The sequence below is a fragment of the Anoplopoma fimbria genome, chromosome 14, assembly GCF_027596085.1.
Source record: "Anoplopoma fimbria isolate UVic2021 breed Golden Eagle Sablefish chromosome 14, Afim_UVic_2022, whole genome shotgun sequence".
Classification (NCBI taxonomy): Eukaryota; Metazoa; Chordata; class Actinopteri; order Perciformes; family Anoplopomatidae; genus Anoplopoma; species Anoplopoma fimbria.
This window is the reverse complement of record NC_072462.1, coordinates 3,225,399-3,238,537: the sequence shown is the minus strand read 5'-3', so window position 1 is coordinate 3,238,537 and position 13,139 is coordinate 3,225,399. Positions and strand designations below refer to the sequence as shown.

Sequence of the window (13,139 nt, the reverse complement as noted above, 5' to 3'; positions counted from 1 at the left end):
CCCTCATCCGTTAGGCTTCTTTCCACAGTGTGAAGTCACGATAAGCTCACACCGATCAACTGATATTGTGACGTGGTTTGACGTGGTTTGTCATGTGATCAGGCTTTAAAGTTGATGTTCACACTGCCATTAATAGCGCACTGTAGGGGATATTGTTGTACATAATGACAGTAGTTTCTTAAATCCCCCTTCAGTTTTGTTTCTTTAATATTAACTGTTGAAAAATATTCTTAATTCATGTGCAAATGAGCTCCTATTCTAACGCTTTCTACTCTGCTTTATTAGAAGATGTGCAGTGACCGTGTTAAGCCAATGCTGAAGTGTCTTAAAGCTGCATTCTCTCTCCTGTCCATCAGGGGGCGACTCCTCTGGTTGTATAGAAGTCTATGAGAAAATGACTCTACTTCTCTCTTGATTTATTCCCTCAGTAAACATTGTAAACATGAGTTTATGGTCTCAATCTCTAGTTTCAAGACTTCTTCAATACAGCATGATGTTCATTTAGTAAATGATGCTCCATTTAGAGTCAAACAGACCATAAAGCAGGGATATATATTCAACTGCAATATGTCACAATTCTTTATTAACCAAATTTGATGTATATTTAAAGTGTAACGTACAGTTTAGTTAGATTATATGTTTCTAAAATGTCTCAAATAATGCTATCAGTGTAGAAATCCTGTATTGGTCGAGTTCTTCTCCAGCGAACACAGTTGTAAATAAAGAAGTGTTGTTAGGACAGATACTTCCGCTTATGACCCATTTTTGAATGAGGATCCAGGCTAATCCTGGTCAATGCATTTCCGCCTGACTCATCTATTAATGGAATTTGAAAATGGGTGTTATTCCACCAAAACTGCTCTGCATGAATCTGGTTTGGAATCCCCCCCAAATAAACCTGCAGCATCTGTCTTAAGAAATCAAAGTGTCATCGTCTCTGCTACTGATCATTCACTTCATTTCAAAACTACGCCAAAAAAAAAAAGAGCATGGAAACATGAGTGTGCATGATAAAAATCCAGACTATGCTCCAGTGAGATAACATGCATGTAAACACACACCTACAGGAACTTCTTCAACATGTAAACAGTTGTCCCCGTCCAACATTTCAACTATTTTCCACTTCTCAGTCTGGATGACATTCCTGCTCTCACACACCTCCCCCCTCTTACATCCAAGACTCAGACTGCCTTCACATCATGCCGATGAAACATGAAGACTGACTGTAGCAAAGTCATTTTCAATAGCTGGATCTGGTTTAAAAGCTTCAGTAAAGGTGCAAAAAAGTGCTCAAATAAATCTGAAATAACAAGTAATAACACTTAAAGGCAGTTCAGTAACAATAACATCAATACTGATGACAAATAATGAAACGTGCCCACAAAATGCATCCATTTACAGACACTGATAGCAGCATGCTTCAGCAAACAAATATCTGCACGGCCTGAGTTCGGACTCTCAGCAGCTCAGGTGTGCTTTAAATCAGGTCGAGGTTTGGTCCCGCCCACTTCTGACTGGGCAGGAATTGGGATTTTTCCAACATTGAGAAAGTGTTACAAGCTTTACAGCTTAATAGTCCATGACCATGTATGAATATGGCCCAAATTCTGCTGTGGTAATGGTTTATATCACAATACAGTAATTGTCTTGTGTATCTATAGCGGCCGACGTGAAAAACATGGCGTGTAGATATAAACGGCTCATTCTACAGAAATGAAACAACAATTCTTATGATCAGGTGATCCTAGACTGAAGAAAACATACGTATTTGTATTTATTTTTATTTCTGCATATTGATACCCTTAAATGCTACACACTGGCCCTTTAAGAAAACTTCCATACAAACAAAAACAACTGCCTCTCATGAAACAACAGGCTAAAAACAGTCAGAATAAAATGCTAAATGGCGGTTAAGATCTGATTCATCTACTCTGCATCTCAAACAGACTTTGATTCAACTATGTTTCTTTTGCTGTGACCTGTAACTTCAATGTTCTTGGTATTTTGTCACTTACATTCTGTTATCACTCCATTTCTTTTCTCAATATTGTCTTTTTTCATTTGCAGAAATAAACATAGCCTACAAAGACACTTTCCACAGAGCTACTACCAGTTTAGAACAACTGTGTTTCTGATAGTTCTGATAAGTTCATTTCTATTTCAAAAGCACATAAGCTTTATTGTTCACCATCACTAAACTTCTTGTACGTCTAAACTAGAGATGATGATGGTGATCACCTGACAAAAGTGCTGATTCATTCCCTCTCTGTATATCCTACATTCTTATAAGTTAGTGACTGTGTCAGAGGCCCTGAAGGGATCTCTGTACAGACCAACCAGCATCAGCTCCTCCACATGTGGATGTTCACATCCCCGCAGTGCTGACCAGAGGGGTAAACAAATGACTGGTGCATATCAAACACACACACACACACACACACACACACACACACACACACACACACACACACACACACACACACACACACACACACACACACACACACACACACACACACAGGAGCATGATCAATGCCATGGCAGTTTATGAAGATCCTGCAGGGAAAGGCAGATGGTTTTAATAATAAATGGCATCATTGATCCTCTCACAGTCCTCAGAGAGAGAGAGGAGAACAGCTGACAAACCAGCCACAACACACACACACACACACACACACACACACACACACACACACACACACACACACACACACACACACACACACACACACACACACACACACACACTGCCAAACTAATATAATCACACAAATCTATAAAATAGAATCAAACTGCTGGACCAAAATTATTATAAAACTATTCATTTAATCTGTTGATCAGAAGCCTCCTGTTATACTTAATATGTTTTATTCAATCTGATGACTCATATTGAGACACTTTTCTTCCATATTAGAATCAGAAGACACAAGTTAAGGCTATAAATTGAGGAATATTGAGAAGTAAAGTTGCAATCTGCAAGTTTTTCATTTTAATAAATGTCTGTTTAGTCATTATCTATCGCTTTAAAAGTACAGCACTTTTAAATATATTGCAATACTTTTTAACTTTGTAACTAATATAATATAAATATAATTTAAGTATGGATGTTTGGACGCAGTCAAAGATTCCAGACTAATAAACTCTTAGCAAAGTTTAAACTCAACACACTTGTGGAGCCTCTAAAGGTTCAGTCCAGAGTTATAATAACAACATAACGTTAAAAATAAATCCACAAATGTCAAAGTACGCTAGTTTGTTTAATCCAAATGTCCAAAAATATAGTTTACCAAAATCAAAATGGTAAAAAAAAAGTTACGTTTGAATCACATTTCATTCTGTGAGTCCAGGCCTGAATGGGTTAATGTTTTTCTGAGGGTCTGATGGTCATCTGCTCCACCACTTCTTAACAAATCACAGCTACATCCTCTGGGGCGCCATCATAAATATGAAGAAGTATCTGTTCTCATGCTCCCTCATGAGAGAGATCCATCACGGAGTTAAGAGGAACACAAATAATCTGACAAGACGAGTACACAACTCCAGCCAGGGATCTGACTGGATGAAAACTGACCACATTAATGTGACATTCTCACTTATTAGCTTTTATGCTTGCTTCGTCCACTGAGGAATACCCTGAGATGAAAGCTTTGGAGAAATGCTACTTAGTGCACTTTGAGTTTAGAGTTTGACTTTTGACATGAAGCCTTTCTGTCTGATTAATGCAATAAATAAACTTATTTTTCACCATGCGGATAAATATAATTCTGTTAAATCCTGTGCCAAACCGAATTTAACAGAATATCAAACAAGTGGTCAAACTACAGATGATCCTTTGACTCTTTGCCCTTTGAGGCACAAGAACGAACCCGTTGGATCTTTGCTCATCTTCAGGGAACCTTTTGCCATGGGCCCGCACTTATAGATAATAAACAATAGACTGTAAATAAGCTCACATTCAGACAGTGCAGAGACGTGTAAAAAATATGAGTTTATGGGATAAATTCACCAACATTACACCAGAAACACTTATAGGGTTAAAGTTAAAACTTTACTGTAATACCTTTTGATAAGCAGCATATAAACAGGTAATAAATGGTTTATTACACACTATAATGCAGTTTATGAGCAGATATACATTTATATTTCTTCAACGTTTACTTTTTTTTTTACCATATTTTATTATATATCTTCATATTTCTATTTTTAAATTATGTCTTTATTATTTCACTGTGTTTGTTATTTACTGTTACGCACCAATTAATCACGTAGACAAATTCCTTGTATGTGTAAAGTACTTGGCAATAAACAGCTTCTGATTCTGAACAGCAGCTGTAGAGGCTATAAACAGATAATAAATGCATACATTCAAAGTATGTTTTAAACTATTTATTAAATGTTAATAAAGTCAGATCATAAAGTGAGGAAAATAACAACTGATCCGTCTCTCTCTCTCATTGCCAAAGAGGACAAACCTAAATGTAACAGCCACATTGATCTCCTGTCAAACACGATCATTACATTACAGTCATTTAGCAGACGCTTTTATCCAAAGCGACTTACAGTCAGTAGTATATTACATATCATTCACCCATTCACACACTGATGACAGGCTACCATGCAAGGTGCCACCATCAGACTCTAACTAACATTCATGCAACATCCAGTCCACACCGATGGCAAGCCTTCAGGAGCAACTTGGGGTCAAGTGTCTTGCCCAAGGACACATCGACTGCCGAAGCCGGGTATCGAACCACCGACCTTCTGATTGGAGAACTACCTTGCTCTCCACTACACCACAGCCGCTGACCTCAACATATCTCATCTATGCAAACAGCAGGTCAACAATGTTTAGGTTGCCAGGTTGTGGCTTCAGTACATGCACCTCCAGGACAGTGGAGGAGCCAGGCTGGTATTTAGTTTGAGGGGTGGCACAGAAATCAGGATCTAGTTGTTTTTACTACGCGCTGCATGGAGCTGAAGGCCGAGTAGTCATTAGTTTGTTGTATCAGGAGCAACAGTTGCTGCTGAATGAGGATGAGCATGCATCTACTGTGAAGTCAGATCCAACCGCAGATCATTTTAAACAATTAAACACACATATCTGCAAGCCCACCTGCTATTTATCACATGCATCTGTGACAGAAACGGTTCACGCATCACATCATGTGTGGGCGGCTGTGGCGTAGTGGAGAGCAAGGTAGTTCTCCAATCAGAGGGTCAGTGGTTCGATACCCTCCTTGGGCAAGACACTTAACCCCAAGTTGCTCCTGAAGGCTTGCCATCGGTGTGGACTGGATGTTGCATGAATGTTAGTTAGAGTCTGATGGTGGCACCTTGCATGGTAGCCTGTCATCAGTGTGTGAATGGGTGAATGATATGTAATATACTACTGACTGTAAGTCGCTTTGGATAAAAGCGTCTGCTAAATGACTGTAATGTAATAGAAACAGACGATCTTCTCTCTGATGGTCTCGTTTACTGATGGAGGTCTATAGAGGATCAGGACTAAACTGAGACTGGTTCAGGACCAGATAGAAGTTCCTCACACTAACTTCAAATAAATAAACTATTGCCATTTAAAATTATAACAAGCTCCACAATTTAAAGTAAAAGTCATAGAACTGAAACAAACTGTTTATTAATCCCCAACCTGATTATCGATTAATAGTTTAAGTCAAGTTTCTTTTTCATAAATGACGGTTAGCGGAATATATTTGGGTTTTTGGACAAACTAGCAATAACTCTGGGTTTGGGAAATGGGGAATTCTGGTAAAACAAGATTTATATGGTGAAATCAATATAAGACTAATACTTTGCCCTGGTGGGATCTGCTCTATTGTTTTTACATTTCTATATTTTTTTATAATTTATGTGTGGTGAAAGGTCAGAAGTCATTTAGTCATCTGCTGCAGAATGACTGTAATGTAATGTAATGTCTGTCTGCAGGGAGAATGAACTCAAGTCCTCACAGGGTTGTAAATAAAAGGCGTAGGCCTCCTCCATCTCCTCCTGACAAACAAACAAACAAACAATCCCTGCACTCACTCCTCCAGGTGCTGATGCTGTGAATGAGCCAGCATCCCCACCCACCACCCCTCTGTACTACACCTGTATACCTTGACGGTGGTGTGGACTGGATGTTGCATGAATGTTAGTTAGAGTCTGATGGTGGCACCTTGCATGGTAGCCTGTCATCAGTGTGTGAATGGGTGAATGATATGTAATATACTACTGACTGTAAGTCGCTTTGGATAAAACCTTGTTGCAGCAGATGACTAAATGACTTTGACATCTGACCTTTCACCACACATACATTATAAAAAAATATAGAAATGTAAAAACAATAGAGCAGATCCCACCAGGGCAAAGTATTAGTCTTATATTGATTTCACCATATAAATCTTATTTTACCATAAATGACATGTAATGTAATGTCTGTCTGCAGGGAGAATGAACTCAAGTCCTCACACAGGGTTGTAAATAAAAGGCGTAGGCCTCCTCCATCTCCTCCTGACAGACAAACAAACAACCCCACAGGGTGATCCCTGCACTCTCTCCTCCAGGTGCTGATGCTGTGGATGAGCACCACCACCACCACCACCCCTCTGTACTACACCCATATACCTTGACTGTGGTGTGGCTGGTCTGCGTCTCGGCCTCGATGCGGACGTGCCCACCTCCACCTCCACCTCCACCTCCACCTCCACCTCCGCTGCTGCTGTTGTTCTCCCGGCCGCCTCGGAACGAGTTATTGCGCGATTGTCGGCTCTGGTAGGCGAGGACGGAGGGGATGCTCTCGGCCGCGTCGGTCTTGATGAAGAGCCCGTGCAGGGTGGCCGCGGTGCCCTGGGAGATGGTGGTGGTCTGGTGCGGGGAGTTGGATTCATCCGAGTCCCGGCAGTAGATCACGCCGCTCTGGGAGACGTGGATGCTGGGAGCGCAGCCCATGCCTCCGCGGCGCCTTCTGGAGTCAGATCCCCCGGTAACGCACACCGACACTCGGGTACCGCCGCTGCCTGCGCACAGGCTGCAGGGCTCGGATCTCTCTCTCTCTCTCTCTCTCTCTCTCTCTCTCTCTCTCTCTCTCTCTCTCCTCCGTGCACACACCTCCGTTTGCATGAAGGAGGAGGAGGAGGAGGAGGAGAGGAGGAGGTGTTGGGGATGGGGATGGTTTTAAAATCCACGCAGCCCTCCTCTACTGCAGGATGTTGGATGTCATCATAATCAGGACCAAACCTGTTATAGAAATAACCCGGATCAATAAATAAAAAGAAATAAACCTAAACGGACTGAAGCACCTGGCTCCTCTTCATCTCCTCCTCTTCATCTCCTCCTCTTCATCCTCGGCCTGAGAGTCTCTCTGGTTCATGAAATCTGCTCTGTGTCTCTTACTTTAGTTATTCTGCCTGCAGATCATTGGCCACAGTCCATCCCTCTCTCTCTCTCTCTCTCTCTCTCCCCCCCTCTCTCTCTACATCACTATAACATTATACCACTCCTTTCTCTCCATCATGACGCTCTTGTCTCCCCAGAGGCCAGGGGTCGTTTAGAGCCTCTCTATGATGAGTTATGATGCTGAGAGAAGAAGTGGTGGCTTGTTGGAAAAACCACTTCCCGTTTTCTCTTCCAGCGTATTTGGATTCCTTGAAAAAGATTCCTTGTTAGATTCCTTGTTTTTGCCAAAATTCTGCAGCAGATGACTAAATGACTTTGACATCTGACCTTTCACCACACATAAATTATAAAAAAAATATAGAAATGTAAAAACAATAGAGCAGATCCCACCAGGGCAAAGTATTAGTCTTATATTGATTTCACCATATAAATCTTGTTTTACCAGAATTCCCCATTTCCCAAACCCAGAGTTATTGCTAGTTTGTCCAAAAACCCAAATATATTCCGCTAACCGTCATTTATGAAAAAGAAACTTGACTTAAACTATTAATCGATAATCAGGTTGGGGATTAATAAACAGTTTGTTTCAGTTCTATGACTTTTACTTTAAATTGTGGAGCTTGTTGTAATTTTAAATGGCAATAGTTTATTTATTTGAAGTTAGTGTGAGGAACTTCTATCTGGTTCTGAACCAGTCTCAGTTTAGTCCTGATCCTCTATAGACCTCCATCAGTAAACGAGACCATCAGAGAGAAGATCGTCTGTTTCTATAAAGTTATTCTTAAAGCTCGTCATCGGAGCCACCGGGTCGGATTCTGGAGAAACCAGATGAAATCATGAAGGTTCACCAGAAACTCCTTCAGCTCAGACTCCAGCAGAGACCAGTCCACCAGAGACCAGATCCAGCAGAGACCAGTCCACCGTGGACAGACCCAGATCCAGCAGAGACCAGTCCACCGTGGACAGACCCAGATCCAGCAGAGACCAGTCCACCGTGGACAGACCCAGATCCAGCAGACACCAGTCCACCGTGGACAGACCCAGATCCAGCAGAGAGTCTGGTGCTCAGAAACACTACCAGTTTTGTCCACAGGGACCGCCAAAATCAACACTAAATGAAAGTTCCTTGTAGTAACTTTACGTTTGACTGTTATTCATCCAATGATGAGCCCTCAATGAGCTTTATGGACATAGTTACAGATTGTAAACACAAACAAAGTGGACACTGACACTGCACAGTAACCCTAATTACAATACAATAAAATAAGAAAACGATACTTGAAAAATAACAAAAAAAGAACAAACTAGCTGTTGAAAGCTGGTTCCAGGTTCTGAAAATGAGAGGATTGTCTGATCTTCTTTTCCATATTACATTTAATAATTTAGGGTTTTGACATTTGGTCAGACAAACAAGCAATTATCTCTTCTTCGAAAACGGCAGATTAACAGTGTTTAGATTGCCAGGTTGGGACTGTGGAGGAGCCAGACTGAGACCAGTATTTAATTAAGCAGAAATCAGGATCTTGTTCAGTTTTTGGTCTAGTGAGTGAAGCTGAAGGTCCTTATTCTGGTTTAATCAATGCATCATTCATGCACACGGGCAACAGTGAGGGTCTAGTTATTAATTATTGCACTAATCGACTTTAAAGAACCTCCAACAGGTAAACAGGCTTGTGATGTGTGTTTAACAATGGTAGCGCTGCACAATTAATCAAAATGTTATCAAATCACAATATGGTCTACTGCAATTTTCAAATCCCAGGGGGCGCAATATTTATTTAAGAAAAATGTTTGTCAAAATACCATTTTAAATATAAATGTTGTTGTGCTGCAGAGGCCTTAACATCGTATTCTACACCGAGATGTGTCGCAACAGGTCGGGTCGCTTCAAAAACACCACGGTAAATTAATGTAATTAACAGGAAAACATTTTTTCCAAGCAAACACTGCTGTAGCTGTTCTTTTAAATCAGAAGGAAAAATAAAATAATTGCTGATATCAATACCCGTTCCAACCAAATCTACTGGCATCAAAACAGGAAGTCAGTGGCAAAGTATTAAAGCCCGCCTCTTGCTTGATTTGATTGGCTGCCACGATCAAGTGTGACATCAACAAATGGTGCAACTCCACACCTTGCGCTGAAAAGTTGAAAATGTTTAACTAAAATGTCTAGTAACAGCCTTAAAAACGCACAGCAGGGAAACAATTGTTTGGCTGGCAACATGTTTCTAGGGACGCGACTCGGAGTGATCGGCCCTTTAAGAAAACATCTTTTTTTGGTACAGATCCCCCAAGAAAACCAACCAAAATCACTATAATATGTTTTTCAATAAAAATGAGAATAATGACGTAAAAATTATTATTCCCTTAATATCGCAGATCATATCGCAATTGCAATATCAGTCAAAATAATCGCAATAAGATCTTTTTTCAAAATCGACCTGGCCTCAGCCAATGGCATGGCCAGGTCTCAGTCTGTGGTTGCCATGATTACCGGTGAACGTTCTGCTCCAACATTTGTCTTCACCCGTTAAAAGTAACTATAATCAATATGTTTTTAAGAACAATGGATCACATGACAGCATTAACACTTGACTCTGCATTTCTACACAGCTTTACGGCGCGTTTTAGCATCTTTCAGCTCCTGGTTTTGTTTTTTTACAGCCCACAACTTTACTGTTTTGTTCTCACTGCTATCACTTAAGCCAAATGTTCACTTCCTGCTCAGCACCAAACAGCAGACAGACACAGTTAGAGACCAGCTGGTGAACAAAATGGGGCATTTAACTGCTAAAGAGTCAGATATTCTTCTCAGGGGATGGTGGAGACCAAAAACGGAGCTAAAAGAGAGAGAGTATTGGACTCACATTCATCAGGCAACTTAAAAGGCAGTGTTGTGTTAAAAGCTTTTATTTGGTGTCGCTGAAAAATCTGTTAATGCAGGTTTAATTAAGTTGTCTAATTCTCCATTAAATATGCATGAATGTTAGTAAATTGTTTAGGTTTCCATTGGAGGAATGTTATTATTAAAATACTGAGGTACTTGTAGGAGTATTTCCATTTCACTACATTTTAGAGGCAAATATTGTACTTTTCACTTCACAACATTTAGTTACTTTTCAGATTCTGATTCTAAATACAAAATATAAATCAACAAACATATTATGATGTATTATTTTAGGTCAAAGTACCCAGAAGTGTATGAAATAATCAAAATTAGCTCCAGAATTAAGAGCAGCAACATTAAAGTGCCATTATGCACAATGAGTACTTTTACTTTTGGTACTTTAAGTATATTTTGATGCTGATACTGTTATACTTTTACTTTATTTTAAATGCAGGATTTTAACTTGTAAACGGGTACTTTTACTCTGTAGTATATACTTTTACTTAAGTAATACACCTGAATACTTATTCCACCACTGTGGTTTTCTCACTTTCTAATTAGCCGTCAAATTGGCAGTTCAAATATTAATCTGTTTCTTTTTCACATCGTCAACACAAATTCTATCAATAAACATTAATAAATTACTTAAAATCTCTGAATAAATGTAGTTACAATGTATAAGCGCTTGAATGATATCTAACTTTGGAGAGCCACTAAAAATGGGAACACTGAACAGTTCATCTGTCAGGATTATATATATTTAACTGTACAAAGTTATATTATACGATGTGTTCGACCCTGAAAAAGGTCAACTGTAACAGTTAACAGTACTTTAATACTTTATGTATTAGCGAGCCTGGCTTGAATCCACATGCTGCACATAAATATAGAAAGATTCTGAGTTTATTTATTAACTTTCCTGTTAAAAGTAAGAGCTGGAAAAGTTGTCCCAAAACTTTCTATGACAAAGTGAAAGAGGACAATGTATATATAAGTACAACCTTCACTACTAGAGTATCTCCAGTTTCTGCTACTTTATACTTCTACTGCACTACACTTCAAATGGAAATATTATTATGCTATCACATCTATAGAAACTAATCACTTTACAAATTAAGATTTCACATGCAGAACATATGGCTTGGTTATAAAAATGAGTCACTGTTACAGATTAATACAACAGAAAGTAAAATACAAACAAGCTACAACACTAAAGGGATAATCCAATAATAAAGTATATTAAAGTGCAATATTAACAGGGACTGTTTTTTTGAAGCGAGTACTTTTCCTTTTGATACTTCAAGTACATTTAGCTAGTGGTACTTCTCTACTTATACATTATCAATGCAGGGATTCTACTAACACTGGAGTTTACTGCTACTTCTCCTTAAGTAAAGGATCTAAATATCACTTTAAGTATAAACTACTGTATGTGTGGCAATAAGTATTTGAGTGTGCAATAAATCTCCTTTATTGTACTCAGCACTGTTAAATGATCTCCTGTTGAGTCTGCAGACGGCCCCCTGGTGGCCGGCCTCACACATGACCACCACCTCACCAAAACCAGTACCCTGCACTGGTTTAGATACATCCCCTCATACATGTCACCACCACAGCTGTGTCTTTACTTTAAGCTCCAACATCCAGATGACACTAACCAGCAAATACAAAGACCTGCAAGCGACTATACACACAATAAACAGCCATAAATACACAAACAAACTACATTAATTATCCTTAATAATGAGAGTTTTGCACGTTATGCCTCCAAGTGTTAACAGCACACAGACCTGCTTACACAAACAACTTTAAATAGGTTTTTTCTAGAGTTATATAGAGTTTTAGAGTTTGTGCATTCATAGAAAATGCAATAAGAACTCTAAAATATGATGCTTTTCTTGCACTAATGCTCCACTTTTCTGTAATTGAAAATGTTAAAATGCATTTTTGTTGGCTCGTTAATGATCAACAAGTTAGAGTAGAGGTACTTCAGTGGTTTGGTTGTGTATTATGAACATAAACTATTAAATAAAAAGAAGATCTAAGTAGTGTTAACTGCGCTCCTACCTTCTTTGGTCCATTGGGGAATAAAGCCCTTTCCTCTGGAGACAGTGCGCTCATGTCTTAAACACACAAAGTTTTGTCCTTCAGTAAAAAAAAAAAAAAAAAAAAAAAAAAAAAAAAGAAATCTTAGATAATAATTATTAATTTAATTTAATTTGGACATCCGAGCGGTGGTTCGGTCAGCCGTCGGCCTCTGAACCTCTCAGCCTCCCCGGGTCCAGGCTGCAGGGCTCGGACTCGGTGTCCGTGCAGCCCTAGTGTCCTCTCGGTCCGGGGACGCACCAGGACGAGGAAGTAGCCTATGCAGGGTTTATTTATTTATATGTTAAAAGTAACTGATCCTTTACAACCTGCTTATCTATAATCTGATTATTATTATTATTAATATTGACATTTAATTAAGGTTGGGAAGATTATATACTGTTACTTTAAAGGGCTTAAAAAAGAGTAAAAGTATGAGAAATACAGGTAAAAGTACTGCATCCAAGTAGTACTACCTTATCAGCAAACTGCACTATTACAACCAATTTATGTATAATCTAAGTATTATTATTAATATTGACATTTTAATTAAAGGTTGGGAAGATTATATAGCCTACTGTTACTTTAAAGGGTTTAAAAAAGAGTAAAAGTATGAAAAATACTTAATACAGGTAAAAGTACTGCATCCAAGTAGTACTACCTTATCAGCAAACTGCTTTATTACAACCTGCTTATCTATAATCTAATTATTATTATTAATATTGACATTTTAATTAAGGTTGGGAAGATTATATACTGTTACTTTAAAGGG

At 39.0% G+C, this 13,139-nt stretch overlaps 1 protein-coding gene across 7 annotated transcripts in view; it reads right to left on the bottom strand.

Moving 5' to 3' along the window:
- pde8b (phosphodiesterase 8B) overlaps nt 1-6,948 on the bottom strand; it is a 38,799-nt gene extending 31,851 nt beyond the window's left edge. For 4 of the 7 annotated variants that reach the window (XM_054611871.1, XM_054611874.1, XM_054611873.1 and 1 more), the window contains exons 1-2: nt 6,625-6,948; nt 5,114-5,116 (exon numbers count right to left, since the gene is read on the bottom strand). In XM_054611871.1, the coding sequence (XP_054467846.1) occupies nt 5,114-5,116; nt 6,625-6,948 (327 nt within the window). The remainder of the gene's footprint in view (nt 1-5,113; nt 5,117-6,624) is intronic. The other 3 variants (XM_054611870.1, XM_054611875.1, XM_054611872.1) reach the window with 1 other exon arrangement.
- Nucleotides 6,949-13,139: the final 6,191 nt, after the last annotated feature.